The 13,454-nt window shown below is 44.3% G+C and overlaps 1 protein-coding gene across 7 annotated transcripts in view; it reads right to left on the reverse strand.

The window, feature by feature from the left end:
• PTPRC (protein tyrosine phosphatase receptor type C) overlaps nucleotides 1–13,454 on the reverse strand; it is a 121,336-nt gene that overhangs the window by 30,191 nt on the left and 77,691 nt on the right. For all 7 annotated transcript variants that reach the window (XM_070473832.1, XM_070473831.1, XM_020910043.2 and 4 more), the window contains one exon: nucleotides 8,219–8,279. In XM_070473832.1, coding sequence (XP_070329933.1) covers nucleotides 8,219–8,279 — 61 coding nt within the window. The remainder of the gene's footprint in view (nucleotides 1–8,218; nucleotides 8,280–13,454) is intronic.

The raw sequence follows: 13,454 nt of genomic DNA on the forward strand, positions 1-13,454 counted from the left end.
CAGAAAGTGAAGAGGATCTAAAGAGCCTCTTGATGAAAGTGAAAGAGGAGAGTGAAAAAGTTGGCTTAAAGCACAACATTCAGAAAACTAAGATCATGGCATCTGGTCCCATCACCTCATGGCAAATAGATGGGGAAACAGTGGAAACAGAGACACACTTTATTGTTCTGGGCTTCAAAATCTGCAGACAATGACTGCAGCCATGAAATTCAAAGATGCTTACTCTTTGGAAGAAAAGTTATGACCAACCTAGACAGCATATTGAAAAGGAGAGACATTAATTTGCCAGCAAAGGTCCATCTAGTCAAAGCTGTGGTTTTTCCAGTATTCATGTACGGATGTGAGAGTTGGACTATAAAGAAAGCTGAGCACCAGAACCAAAGAACTGATGCTTTTGAGCTGTGGTGTTGGAGGCAACTCCTGAGAGTCCCTTGGACTGCAAGCAGATCCAACCAGTCCATCCTAAAGGAGATCCATCCTGAGTATTCATTGGAAGGGCTGATGTTAAAGCTGAAACTCCAATACTTTGGCTACCTGATTTGAAAAACTGACTCACTGGAAAAACTCTGATGCGGGAGGAGGAGGGGACGACAGAGGATGAGATGGTTGGATGGCATCACCAACTCAATGGACATGAGTGTGAGTAAGCTCCAGGAGTTGGTGACAGACAGGGAGGCCTGGCGTGCCACAGTCCATGCGGTTGCAAAAGGTCAGACACGACTAGGTGACTGAACTGAACTGAACTGAACTGAGAAGGTGAGGAGTTAGCTGGACAGGTATCTGGGGGATGCTCGTTCAGGCACAGGTGCGATTAGGTGTGAGCCTGGAGGCAGGAACACACCTAGCATAAGGAGCAGCAAGAATCCCCTGAGGCTGGAGTCGGTTGGGGGAGGGATGGGCATCAGGAGATGCCAGCTGAGAATGTGGTGGGAGGCAGCAGAGGGCAAGGGTAAGATTGGAGGGGCTTCTAAACCATTTAAGGTCACACTGGTGTCTGTGTGTCTGTTGTTTTGCTGCACCAATAAATTTGTAAGATCTTAGCTCCCCAGTCAGGGTTTGAACCCACACCCTCCACAGAGAAAGCACGGAGTATGAACCACTGGACCTCCAGGAAATGCCCACTGACCTTGGTTTTTGAATTAAATGTGTACCACCAGCAGGATTTTGATTAGAGGAGTAATAAAGTGTGACTTGGGCATTATACAGATTTTTATAACCCCCTTGTTGAAAGTGCCATCATCCAGGCAAAATATGAGATGAGGCTGGCAGCGCTGGTGTCAGGAGAGAGAAATCCTACAGCAGCACAATCACTGAAGACCACGAAGGCTGTGCGGAGCAGCCCTCAGAGGGAGACAGAAGCTCAGTTTGGGATCTGCGAGTCTGAACAGACAGGCAGACACCCAAGGGGAGGTGCCCAGTAGGAAGCCGGCTAGAAAGGAGCTGAGACTGGGCAGAGGGCCTCCAACAGACGCTGTTGCTTAAAGCTGTGAAGACTGAGCGATTAACCCGGAAATTAAAAGTGGACAGGAGTCCCCCCAAGACTCAGTCCTGAGACACTCGGGATTCAAAAGTAGGAGGAAAAGATGCAGCCGGCAGAGGGACTCGCAAGTGAAGCAGGATGAAAGGGGCGCTGCTGTTGGCAGCTGTGCGGGTGAAGAATGAGGGTGGCAGCGGAAGAGGAAGCAGGGTCAGGAGAGAGACTGCGGCTGCTGCTTGTTTGCTGTTGACAACGGCCCGCCGGCGAGACCTGCCCAGCAGAGGAGGGAAACGGTGACCCAGGAGAGAACGAAGGAAGCTGGTAGTCATGGATGTTGGTTCCAGGATCAAGGGGTTCCAGTGTACTGGCAAGAGAGCGATTATGGTGATGGATTATGAATTGACGTTGGGCATGGTGGGATTCCTAAAGGAAATTGGTCCTGAATATTCATTGGAAGGACTGATGCTGAAGCTGAAACTCCAATCCTTTGGCTACGAACTGACTCATTGGAAAAGACTCTGATGCTGGGAAAGATTGAAGGCGGGAGGAGAAGGGGACGACAGAGGATGAGATGGTTGGATGGCATCACCGACTTGCTGGATGTCAGTTCGAGCAAGCTCTGGGAGTTGGCGATGGACAGGGAAGCCTGGCGTGCTGCAGTCCATGGGGTCACAATGAGGCAGACATGACTGAGAGACTGAACTGAACTGATGGTGGGAGTGGAGGACCTTTATCTTCATCAGGGTTCACTACCGCCACTGTGGCCGCTGTGCTTCCTGAAGATGGGCAGAGACCTAGCGTTCTTACTCTTGTAGGTGAGGAAACAAATTCAACCCTCTTAAATCATGTTTCTAAGGCAATACAGAAATTACCCATTTGAGGTGGGGGTGGGCTGAGAAGCCTGGGTGCTTTGAAGGAAATAGGTGGTGAGGAGAATTTCCAGATGGTGCCCAGGGTTTCTAGGTCTTGGTTATCTCATCAACCACCAAGGTAGGCACTGCAATGAAGGAACTGTGCAGAGCGAATTCCAGACTCGAGTCAGCGGGGACTTTCCCGCTGGAAGATACCGAGACTGTTCTGGGTGAGCATGACCTAACCACGACTCCTAGGCACTGGAAGGACTCCCAAGGCTGTCTGGAGCAGGTCAGGTGGAAAGAACACTAGAGGCTTTTGGGAGCTGACTGCAAGCCCTGGTCCCGAGACCCCAAGTAAATCGGGTCAGCGGTCCCACCACAGCAAGAAATAGGATTCCACCAACCTGGATCGATCCTGGAAGCATTTGTATGCATATTCTCCAGATAAAAACTCATCCTGGCTGACATCTAGGTTTCAGAAGACCCAGTCACATGGAGCTGGAACTCTGACTATGGAACTGTGAGCTAATAAATCAATGGGTGTGGTGTGAAGCCGCTGGTTTAACCCATTCGACGGCAAGAGAAAATGAATACACAGCCACCTCTCAGGCTTTGGGCTGGAGACAGCCCGTGGAGCTGAGGGGAACAACTCCCTGCCCTGCTGCCCTCCTCTGCCCAGGGCTGGCCCTGGCTAACTCTTGAGCAGACCTATTTTCTCCCGCTTGCTGTTAAGCGAGTCCAGGTAGGAGGTAGGAGGCATGTAAGGGTAGGAGGCATATCGATCACAGCTGCGTCTGGTATTTTCCACCCCGTGAAAGACCCTACACTCTCTTCTCCAGAGTGCTGGCTGGAGGTTGGTTGTCATCCCAAATTCAGGGGCCACCTGTGGAGCTCCACGTGGAGCTTTGAATGAGTGTGTGGAGCAGGACTCTGCCCTCGACAAGAACATAAGCATCCCCAGGTGGAGTAGAAACGGACCGAGGGCCCATCAGACAGAGTGAAGTAAGTCAGAAAGAGGAAAACAAATAATGCGTATCAGTACCAGTATGTGGAATCTAGAAAACTGGTACAGATGAACCTCTTTGCAGGGCGCGGGTAGAGATGCAGATGTAGGACAGACAGGCGGACACCAAAGAGCGGGGAACGAGCTGAGAGCCGAGCGCTGTCACAGGGAGACGACCAGCGGGAAGCCGCTGTACGCGGGAGCTGGGGGTGGGCCGGGAAGCCTGCCCAGGCCAGCTCAGCCCAGCCCAGCTCAGCTCAGTGCTCTGCGACGACCGAGAGGGGTGGGTGGAGGGGTGGAGGCCCAAGAGGAAGGAGATGCACGCGTGCATATGGCTAAGTCACTTCACTGTACAGCAGAAACTAAGCCACCAACCATGAAGCAACTATGCTCCAATTTTTAAAAATGATTAAGAAAATAAGCAATGTCTGCTCAGTTATGCCACAGCCACTTGGGGATCTATCTGTCATGGCATCCACCACTGTCTTAACTGATCAATACCACTCACTCATCCCCCACTGACCAAGCAAATGCTATGCTCCCTACAACCATGATGGTCTCTGGGGATAGGACAGAAAACACGGCATAAAAAGGCACCAGTTCGGAGGGAAACTTCCTTATCTCTGGGGGGAAACAAAGGCTAGACAGGTAAATAAGCCAATACAATAATTATTTATTTTCCTTGGATTTAAGGGAAAAAAGGTAGAGAGGGGTAAAAATAAGAGAAACCTATTTTCTACATGGTCTGTGGAAGATTTCCTGAGCATGAGACGTTTCTTTTACAGCCGGAAGCACGGAGTGACTCAGCCAGGCCAAGGGCTGCCCAAACGATGGATGATGCCGGAGAAAATAAACCAGTAACAACACAGGGAATCTCCGCGGCCCACACAGCCCCTTAACAACGGCCGAGCTTCTAATCACCTTCTCCCGTGCGGCGCTGTAACTAGGGTGAAACTGCCAGTGAGAAGCAAACCCTCAAGGAAACCCACTCACGAAAGATCGATGCCAAAGTAATACATCAACTTTGGACTCCAAAATGTGGCTGAGACGAACGCCAAAAGGCCGGCAAAAAGAAAGTGAAACACAGAAAATTTCCACAGATACTAGTCTCCAGGTCACAAAGGCCAGTAGCATCCAGGAAAATAAGCGCGAAAGACCCACAGATGACCAAGAGTAAAGAGGAGAGCCGAAACGTTCCCGGGAGAAAATAAAACAAGGGGACGGATGGAAAGATAAAGAAGCTGGGAGTCACACGGGACACAGTGCAACAGACAGACATACTTTAAAAAATTCTGCTGTAGAGCTTGCATTTTTTATTTGTTTATCTGCCACACGATGCACCATGCGGAATTTTATGGAAGGACTGAACCTGCAACACCCTGCAAGAAGGTGAAGACTTAACCACTGGACCACCAGGGATGTCCCCAGAAATACTTTCCAAGTCTAGATTTTTAAGCTTAGATTCCATCCCAGGGCAAAATATTGATCAAGTGCCATTATAAAGATATCTAAATGCATGCAAAATTCGCATATTTCCTTCTTACAGTACAAGATTAAAAAAAAAACAGTAAAATTTAAAAAATACATGACATTGAAATGCAGCAATTCTAAAACGGGCAGCCGATGAAGGGAAATTTTACAGTGGCATCTGGGCTGTACCCTTAGAGAGCTTCAGAAGAAAAGGGCCCAAATGTTGTCAAAATACTGGTGGTGGAGTGTGATGCCAGAAAAACTGAGTAAAATACATTTCGAGTAGCTGTGCTTCTGAAATTCACAACTCAAGAGCCACCCCAGCCTCGAGTAGATGTTAACTATTAAAAGGGGACAACATGATTTATCTCTTAGGAGAATCTGTTTAGAAAGAGTTAATATTTTTCTGCCTTACAGAGAAAAGGACGATGGGGTAACCCTATATCTCCACTGACAGTAAAATCTGATAAAGATGGACTAGCAGCTGTGTTACTTGGCGACGCGGCGATCGTCAACACAGTCGCTGAGTTCTGCGTGGCGTCTGGGCCAGGACGGGTGTGGATGAGCCACCGTCCTGGCGGGGAGGGCTGACCTTGGCCTCCCTGACTGCACGCAGCCACCGCGCATCGTCTCACTGGGCTCACCCGTCCGCACCTTTGGCAGCCGTGCCCATGGAACTGTTACACGATGGAGCAGTTCCTTTCTTGACCTGAGGCTTCCAAGCTGGGTCGCTCCACCACGCGTGGCCTCACTCTTCTCAGTGGAGTCCAGGGGGTCGAATTGTTCATGGCCCTCAGAGTGCGGTGGCAATGCTACCAGGAATTCCTTGGCCAAACCCCCTTCTGACTGTGCTTCCTGCTCCGTGTTTCTCTGAGTGAAGTGGCGCCAAGTTGGGCTCATAAAGATGGGTGTGTGAAATGTCCAGGGGAATCTATGACCCCCAAGAGTAGGTGCTGCCACTAGGAACTGTTTACATAATCAGAAAAACCCAGTGAAGCTGTTGGTGTTGCGAGAGCTTAGAAAAGAAAAGTGCACGGAAATAAAGGTCAAGAGGGCTGGCTGAGTGCGTGTGGCATTTCACATCAGGAGCCTTCATTTAAAATATCTGAGCAGAAAGAACTAAAACTTTTTACGGAACCTAGTCAAGCAAGTTTGGAAAATAAGATGCTTTTATATCTTCTCTCTTTGGAAAGACTTGGGAAAATAAAGCGTTAGTGAATGTGCATGTGCATATGAGTACTGGTGAGGCGCCATCAGAAACAGCTATGCAGGGACTTCCCTGGTGGTCCAGTGGTTAAGACTTTGCCTTCCAATGCAGGGACCACAGGTTCAACCCCTGGTCAGGGAATCAAGATCCCACATGCCTTGTAGCAAAAAAAATCAAAATATAAAATAGAAGCAATATTGTAACAAACCCAGTAAAGACTTTAAAAATGGTCTACATCAAAAAAAATCTTAAAAAAATAAAAATAAAAACCAGCTATGCTTGGTAACACTGCACTTGGAGGTCTGAATTTAACTTAATTTACAACACTAACAAGCAGAGAAAACTTAAAACAGTGCTAGGTCTTCTTCCTCCACAGGTTCAGACCAATAAGCAACTCTCGAAAGAGCAACAGATGATAATTGTTTTTAGACTTGGAGGAAACTGTAGGAACTGAAAACAGAAATAGTGAAAATTGGGTGTTCTGGTGAGCAGGACAAACAGCGGGGAGCGGTGACACCCAGCTGCTATCCTCACTGGTACAGTGACATTTAATTTCACTGATTCTTCCTACACACACCTCTATTTTGATTAAAGCATTTTTGCTTGCATATTCAGTCACGTCTGACTCTGTCATCCCGTGGACTGTAGACCACCAGGCTCCTCTCCCCATAGAATTTTCCAGGCAAAAATACTAGAGTGGGTTGCCATTTGCTTCTCCAGGGATCAAACCCATGTCTCCTGCATTGGCAGGCGGATTCTTTACCAGTGAGCCGCTGGGGAAGCTTTCAGGGACTGACTATCCTAGCCTAGTTCAGTAAATCAGCATAGATTTGTAGGAACACCTGCTTCTGCCAAGCATACAGTTGAGGGACAGGAAAAAACAGGTAACAGTGCTGGCTTCTGCCGACTAAAACAACGCAGAGAATTTTAGTGCCACTCCTGCATAAGGACGACACACAAATGCACGAAGCGTCCCATATTTGGGGGAGTTTGGGATGAGCAGATGCAAACTGGTGTACATACGGAATAGATTATAATGGATAAACTACAAGGTCATGTTGTAGAGCACTGGGAACTATGTTCAATATCCTGGACAAACCATAATGGAAAAGAACATAAAAGCAGAGTGTTTTTAGAAGTATGTGAGATGCTTCACTGCACAGCAGTAATCAACACAACATTGTAATCAACATTCAACTATACATCAATAAAAAGTAAATTCAAAAAAAGATAAGGTAACAATGTCTAACACAGTACACAAACAGTGTCTAACACAGAATACAAAACAAATGTGCTAGTTCCTAACAGGAAGAAACATCATAAACAATCATAATAGGAGTCTATGTAGATAAATTCTTCATGAATTATTTTATGAAATCAACCAACTTTTAAGAACTGAATTTCCTAAACTGAATTTAAGATATTATTTTCTTTTTCAGGAAACCTCGGGTTGGATACATTTAGGTGATTGAAAAGCAATGTCCAGAATTACCAAAATCCTGCTTATGATAAATAAACAGCCTTGGCTGAGTCTAGTTTTTGGTCATGGGAGGTAAGGTTGACTGGTTCGATCTCCGGGTAGGAAGATCCCCTGGAGGAGGAAATGGCAACCCACTCCAGTATTCTTGCCTGGGAAATCCCATGGACAGAGGAGCCTGGCGGGCTACAGTCCACGGGGTCACAAGAGCCAGAGGCACTGATCGGCTGAGCACACACACAAAGCATCTGTTTGAAAAACAAACAAACAGCAAACACACACAGGCCCCACGGTGATAAGATGACTGAAGATGCCAGACCACCCCTCAGCTTACTGTACATTCAAAAATGCCTACATCAGAAGACAGGTGGCTGAAGACAATAGCGGAGCCTTTCTTTCAAGTTTTCAGATAAATGCCAGCAGGACAAAATATCCCACTATCACATTCACTGAGTACTGTGGAGTGGCAGGTATGTGCGGACAGGAGAGGGGGCCCCATAACACAGGGCGGCCCTGAGCCTGCCCAAGGGTAAGGCCTTATTTTAATATAATGTTCACCTGCATGTACATTTGCTCACACAACTTAAAATATAATGTTTATGGAAATATATGAAGTTTATTATTTGAAAATTTAATAATTAAATGTGAGTACGAATGCAAAATAATAAAGCATTGGAAGCGTGAACACATATACCATGAAAACAGAATAAATAGCCAAGAGAAGACTTACAAGATGTTGATCCTGTAGCACTCTCCCGAAGACCAGAATATATTGTATTGTTATAATAGACCTGGGTTTCAGAAACAAGAGAGAAGAAGATTTTCTAAATTAAATTTGTGAATCACAATATAACACATTCATATTTGTCATACATTGCTGTTTATTTTCATTAATATATATACTGGATAACTTGAAACTTCAAGACTATGGCAACACTCTATTATCAGATTTCCAACGATATAAAGAAATCTTATCCCATTTAGCAATAATAATAATGCTCATAGTTATGGTCAGCAAGAACTAAGTGGACATGAAGGAATAAAATCCCACACACCAAAGTGTTCATTATTTAAAGTTAAAATTCCCTATGAATAGACGAATATCTTCACATTTCTTTAAAAAGGAAATTCTGGTGTATACTGCTTACTAGAGTTACACATACTCATACTCTGTACAAAAAATTTTTAAGACTAAGTGGAAACAATTTAATGTAAGAATCACCCTATTTATATTAAAGTGCTATTTAATTCATAAGGGTTAAAATGATATAAATTGATGACATGGCAACATCTACAATTTAGACAAAAGGAGTTAAAAATACTAAACATGATAAAGTAAAACCAATTTAGATACACAAGGGAAACTACATGGACCAAGAAAGCATTAAGAATATTCAGTCAAAAAAACAAAACAAAACAATTGAGGTAAAAATAGATTTGAACAGTATAATTAAAAGAGATTAATGATAAGTACACTTTGGCAATCTGATGTGAAGAAATGGCTCATTGGAAAAGACCCTGATGCTGGGAAAGACTGAAGGTGGGAGGAGAAGGGGATGACAGAGGATGAGACTGTTGGATGGCATCACCGACTCGATGGACATGAGTTTGAGCAAACTCCGGGAGTTGGTGATGGAGAGGAAAGCCTGGTGTGCTTCAGTCCATGGGGTTGCAAAGAGTCTAAGTGACTGAGTGACTGAACTGAACTGAACTGAATGATAAATATGATACATTTGTAGAGAAAATATACCTAAGCTTTTACCCTGTGGAGGATATACAATCTCCCCAGTACTCACAGGATGTTCATAAATATTTCTCTCACATTGAGCTGTAAAAAATACTATAAATTTCAAAGGGCAGAAATTGTAAAAGCCAGTTCTCTTTTTAAAATAATAATTAAGTATAATACAAAAATGGAGGAACTAGAAATATACAAACATTTTCTTTAAAAAAATTAATTAAAGTTGCTTCTAAATTATAATTACATACTCTATGGAAATTATCAATAATAAAACAATCTACTTTACAAATCCATTCATTCAATTTTATGTAAGTCATTGAGAAATTAGGGATAAAAGACATGGGATAGAGTGAAAATTTTAGCAAAGGACAATCGATAGGTTTAAAAGTTTTTCTTAGTTAATAAAAAAGTAAAGGAGAAAGAAATAGTCAAAAATCACTTTCAGTTCCCAAATTAGCAGAACATCAAAACAAACCTACAATAATGGAAAGTAATACATTAACAACTATAAAAACAATTGTATTAATTTATTAACCAGAGATCAGAATGATGTATAAAGCTAAAATGTTACTCCGTCATGAAGGTATAAATGTAGCAGCGGGTTCTGAAATAAACATAAAAGCAAGTTATGGGAACTGCAGAGAAGCAAACAAAAGACTTCTGAAGAGTGAGGAAGAGAGTGGAAAGCTAAACTGTCTTCCAATCTGAATTTTAAAATTGCACTTTAATATGGTGTTGAGCTATATTTTTCCAGAATAAGTTATCACAGCTGACACATGGGAGAAGAAAACTCCAGAAAGAGAGAAGAGTACTAAGTTCCTAAAGAGAGTGAAACCTAAGTGCTTTGAGAAACAGAAAGAAAACCAGTGTGCCTGGAGCTTCCTGGGTGCTGAGGAAGATGAGGTGAAATGGACAATGATAGGTAATAGTAATGTATTTGTTTCAGTTCAGTTCAGTTCAGATGCTCAGTCGTGTCCGACTCTTTGCGACCCCATGAATCACAGCACGCCAGGCCTCCCTGTCCATCACCAACTCCCAGAGTTTACTCAAACTCATGCCCATTGAGTTGGTGATGCCATCCAGCCATCTCATCCTCTGTCGTCCCCTTCTCCTCTTGCCCCCAATCCCTCCCAGCCTCAGAGTCTTTTCCAATGAGTCAACTCTTCACATGAGGTGGCCAAAGTACTGGAGTTTCAGCTTCAACATCAGTCCTTCCAATGAATACCCAGGACTGATCTCCTTTAGGACGGACTGGTTGGATCTCCTTGTAGTCCAAGGGACTCTCAAGAGTCTTCTCCAACACCATAGTTCAAAAACATCAGTTTTTCGGCGCTCAGCTTTCCTCACAGTCCAACTCTCACGTCCATACATGACCACTGGAAAAACCATAGCCTTGACCAGACGGACCTTTGCTGGCAAAGTAATGTCTCTGCTTTTTAATATGCTGTCTAGGTTGGTCATAACTTTCCTTCCAAGGAGTAAATGTCTTTTAATTTCATGGCTGCAATCACCATCTGCAGTGATTTTGGAGCCCAGAAAAATAGTCTGTCACTGTTTCCACTGTTTCCCCATCTATTTGCCATGAAAGTATGGGACCAGATGCCAGGATCTTAGTTTTCTGAATGTTGAGCTTTAAGCCAACTTTTTCACTCTCCTCTTTCACTTCCATCAAGAGGCTTTATAGTTTGGGAAAATTTAAAAGGTGCACTCATTCAAACCCTCCTATACTGTGGGCAGGAATGTAAATTGGTGCAGCCACTATGGAGAGTAGTGTGGAGGTTCCTTAAAAAGCTAAACTTAGAGCTATCATATGGCACAGCAATCCTATTCCTAGGCATAAATCCAGAGAAAAACATGACCTGAAAAGGTGCATGGACTGCAGTGTCTACTGCAGCACCACTCACAGAAGCCAAGATGTGGAAGTGACCTCACCATCCACCCACAGAGGAATGGACAGAGAAGGTGTGGGATATGTATGCAGCGGAACATTACTCAGCCATAAAAAGGAACTAAATCCTGCCGTTTCCAGCGACGTGGACGGACCGAGATTGCCATACAGAGTGAAGTAAGTCAGAGAGAGAAAAACAAACATCGCATGCACATGCTGAACTTAGAAAAGTGGTAGAGACGAACTTATTGGCAAAGCGGAAGTAGAGATACAGACGTAGCAAACACACATGGTTACCGACGGGGAAAGAGGATGTGAGACGATTTGGGAGATGAGGACTGACACAGAGACACTACTGACATGAGTATCAATCAGATAAGCTAGTGAGGACCTACTGTGCGCAGAGAGCTCTACTCAGCGCTCTGTGGTGACCTAAGCAGGAAGGGAATCCAAAAGGGGGTGTATGTCTGTGCATGACTGATTCACTTCACTGTGCAGCAGAAACCAACAAAGCGTTGTGAACCAACTATACTCCAATGAGTGAATTTTTTAAAACCTTAAACTGTATGCAACTTCTTCTTGGCCCCATCATTCAGTTTTGGGAATTTGTTCAGATAGAGACGATGAAAGACATATTCAAAGATGCTGCTATTTTCCAATAAGAGAGTTTACTTACTGTTGCGTTTAACAGAGACCAAAACAGTTATGGTTAGTAGAAGGCAATAAAGCCATAAGAGAGAACATTGTGCAACCATTAAAAATTAGTAGCAGAATATTTAATATGGAAAAATGTTCATGATACAGTGATTTTTGAAACATGCAGTTTATCAAACTGTGTGCTTTTATCATGGAAGTGGTGAGACAATGAGAAATATATCCAGTTCCTGACACAGAGCTCCTAAAACCTTCGTAATTTCCTGCGTGCATGCTCAGTCACTCAGCCATGTCCAACACTTTGGGACCCCATGGACTGTGTAGCCTGCCAGGCTCCTCTGTCCATGGGATTCTCCAGGCAAGAATACTAGCAGTGGGTTGCCATTTCCTCCTCCAGGGGAACTTTTAGGCCCAGGGATCGAACCCAGGTCTCCCACATTGCAGGCAGATTCTTTCTCACTGAGCCACCGGGAGTGATAGTCTTTTCTTCTATTGAAGTAACTCTGAGTGGGTTAGCAGATGGCTCCCACATGAGGACTGGCAAGACCAAGCGATAATCCATCTTGGAATTTTCAGCCCTCCCCCATTTGCGTGAGAAGGGAGAAGAGTGGAAAATGGAGTTGATGACTGATCGCGTCTGTGTGATGAAGCCTCCAGAAATTCCCAGAAGTACAGGGTTCAGAGAGCTTCCAGACTGCGGAGCACATTCACACCAGGAGTGTGACACACCCCCAACTCCACGGGGACAGAGGCTCCGGCACTCAGGACCCTCCCAGACCTCCCCCACATATCTCTTCAGCTGGCTATTTACCTGAATCCTTTCTCACAGCCTTTAAGTATTCGCTTGAATTATGTGAGCTGCCTTAGTAAATTAATCAGACTCAAGGAAGGGGTGATGGGAGCCCCCGACGTGGAGCCAAATCGAGCAGAAGTGATGAGGATCTCTTAGTCGTCATTCTGAAGTGGGGTGGGGCCAATCTCATGGGATTGAGCCCCTCCCCTGTGGAATACGACACTTTCTCTGGGTAGATGATGTCGAAATGGAACTAAATTATGGGGCACCCAGCAGCCGTCTCAGATAGCTGCTAGGCGTGGGGAAAAACCTACACATTTGGGGACCAAAGTGTCAGAAGTGTTTCAGGCCATCAGTATTCTTTGGAAATTCTTCTCTGTGTTTCTTACAGGGAAGAAACACTCGGGAGCCAGAATGAACTGAATGAGCTGAGGCTTCTCCTACAGCGAGAGGAAAAGGCTGAGCCCTCCCATTTTAGAAGCAAAATATGGTCAGTAGACAGTAAGTTTATGGGTGAGTTTTCAAACTCTTTGTGTACATTGCTACTTCCTTACATTTTTTTCCATTTTCTAATCTCAATGTACCTGTAAAAAAATATTTGTAATTAAAGAAAGATCACATTAGTAAAGACAAAAAGCCAAGAAAAACAAAAAATAAAGTAATAACTGACAATTACCATTAACAAATAATAACAATTTGTGCCATGTGTTTCTTGACATAGAAACAATAATTTAACTATAAGTAGTCATGCTGAAGGTCAAAAATGTTCCAACCAAATATCTGCCATAAATCCCTGTATTTAGTACTACAGATGAAAAGTATGGAGTCAAAGTTGATTCCCTTAGACATCAGACCTTCTCAAGCTTGTGTGAGCACTAGTCCTAGTATTA

The sequence above is a fragment of the Odocoileus virginianus genome, chromosome 11 (assembly GCF_023699985.2).
Source record: "Odocoileus virginianus isolate 20LAN1187 ecotype Illinois chromosome 11, Ovbor_1.2, whole genome shotgun sequence".
In the NCBI taxonomy this organism is placed as follows: domain Eukaryota; kingdom Metazoa; phylum Chordata; class Mammalia; order Artiodactyla; family Cervidae; genus Odocoileus; species Odocoileus virginianus.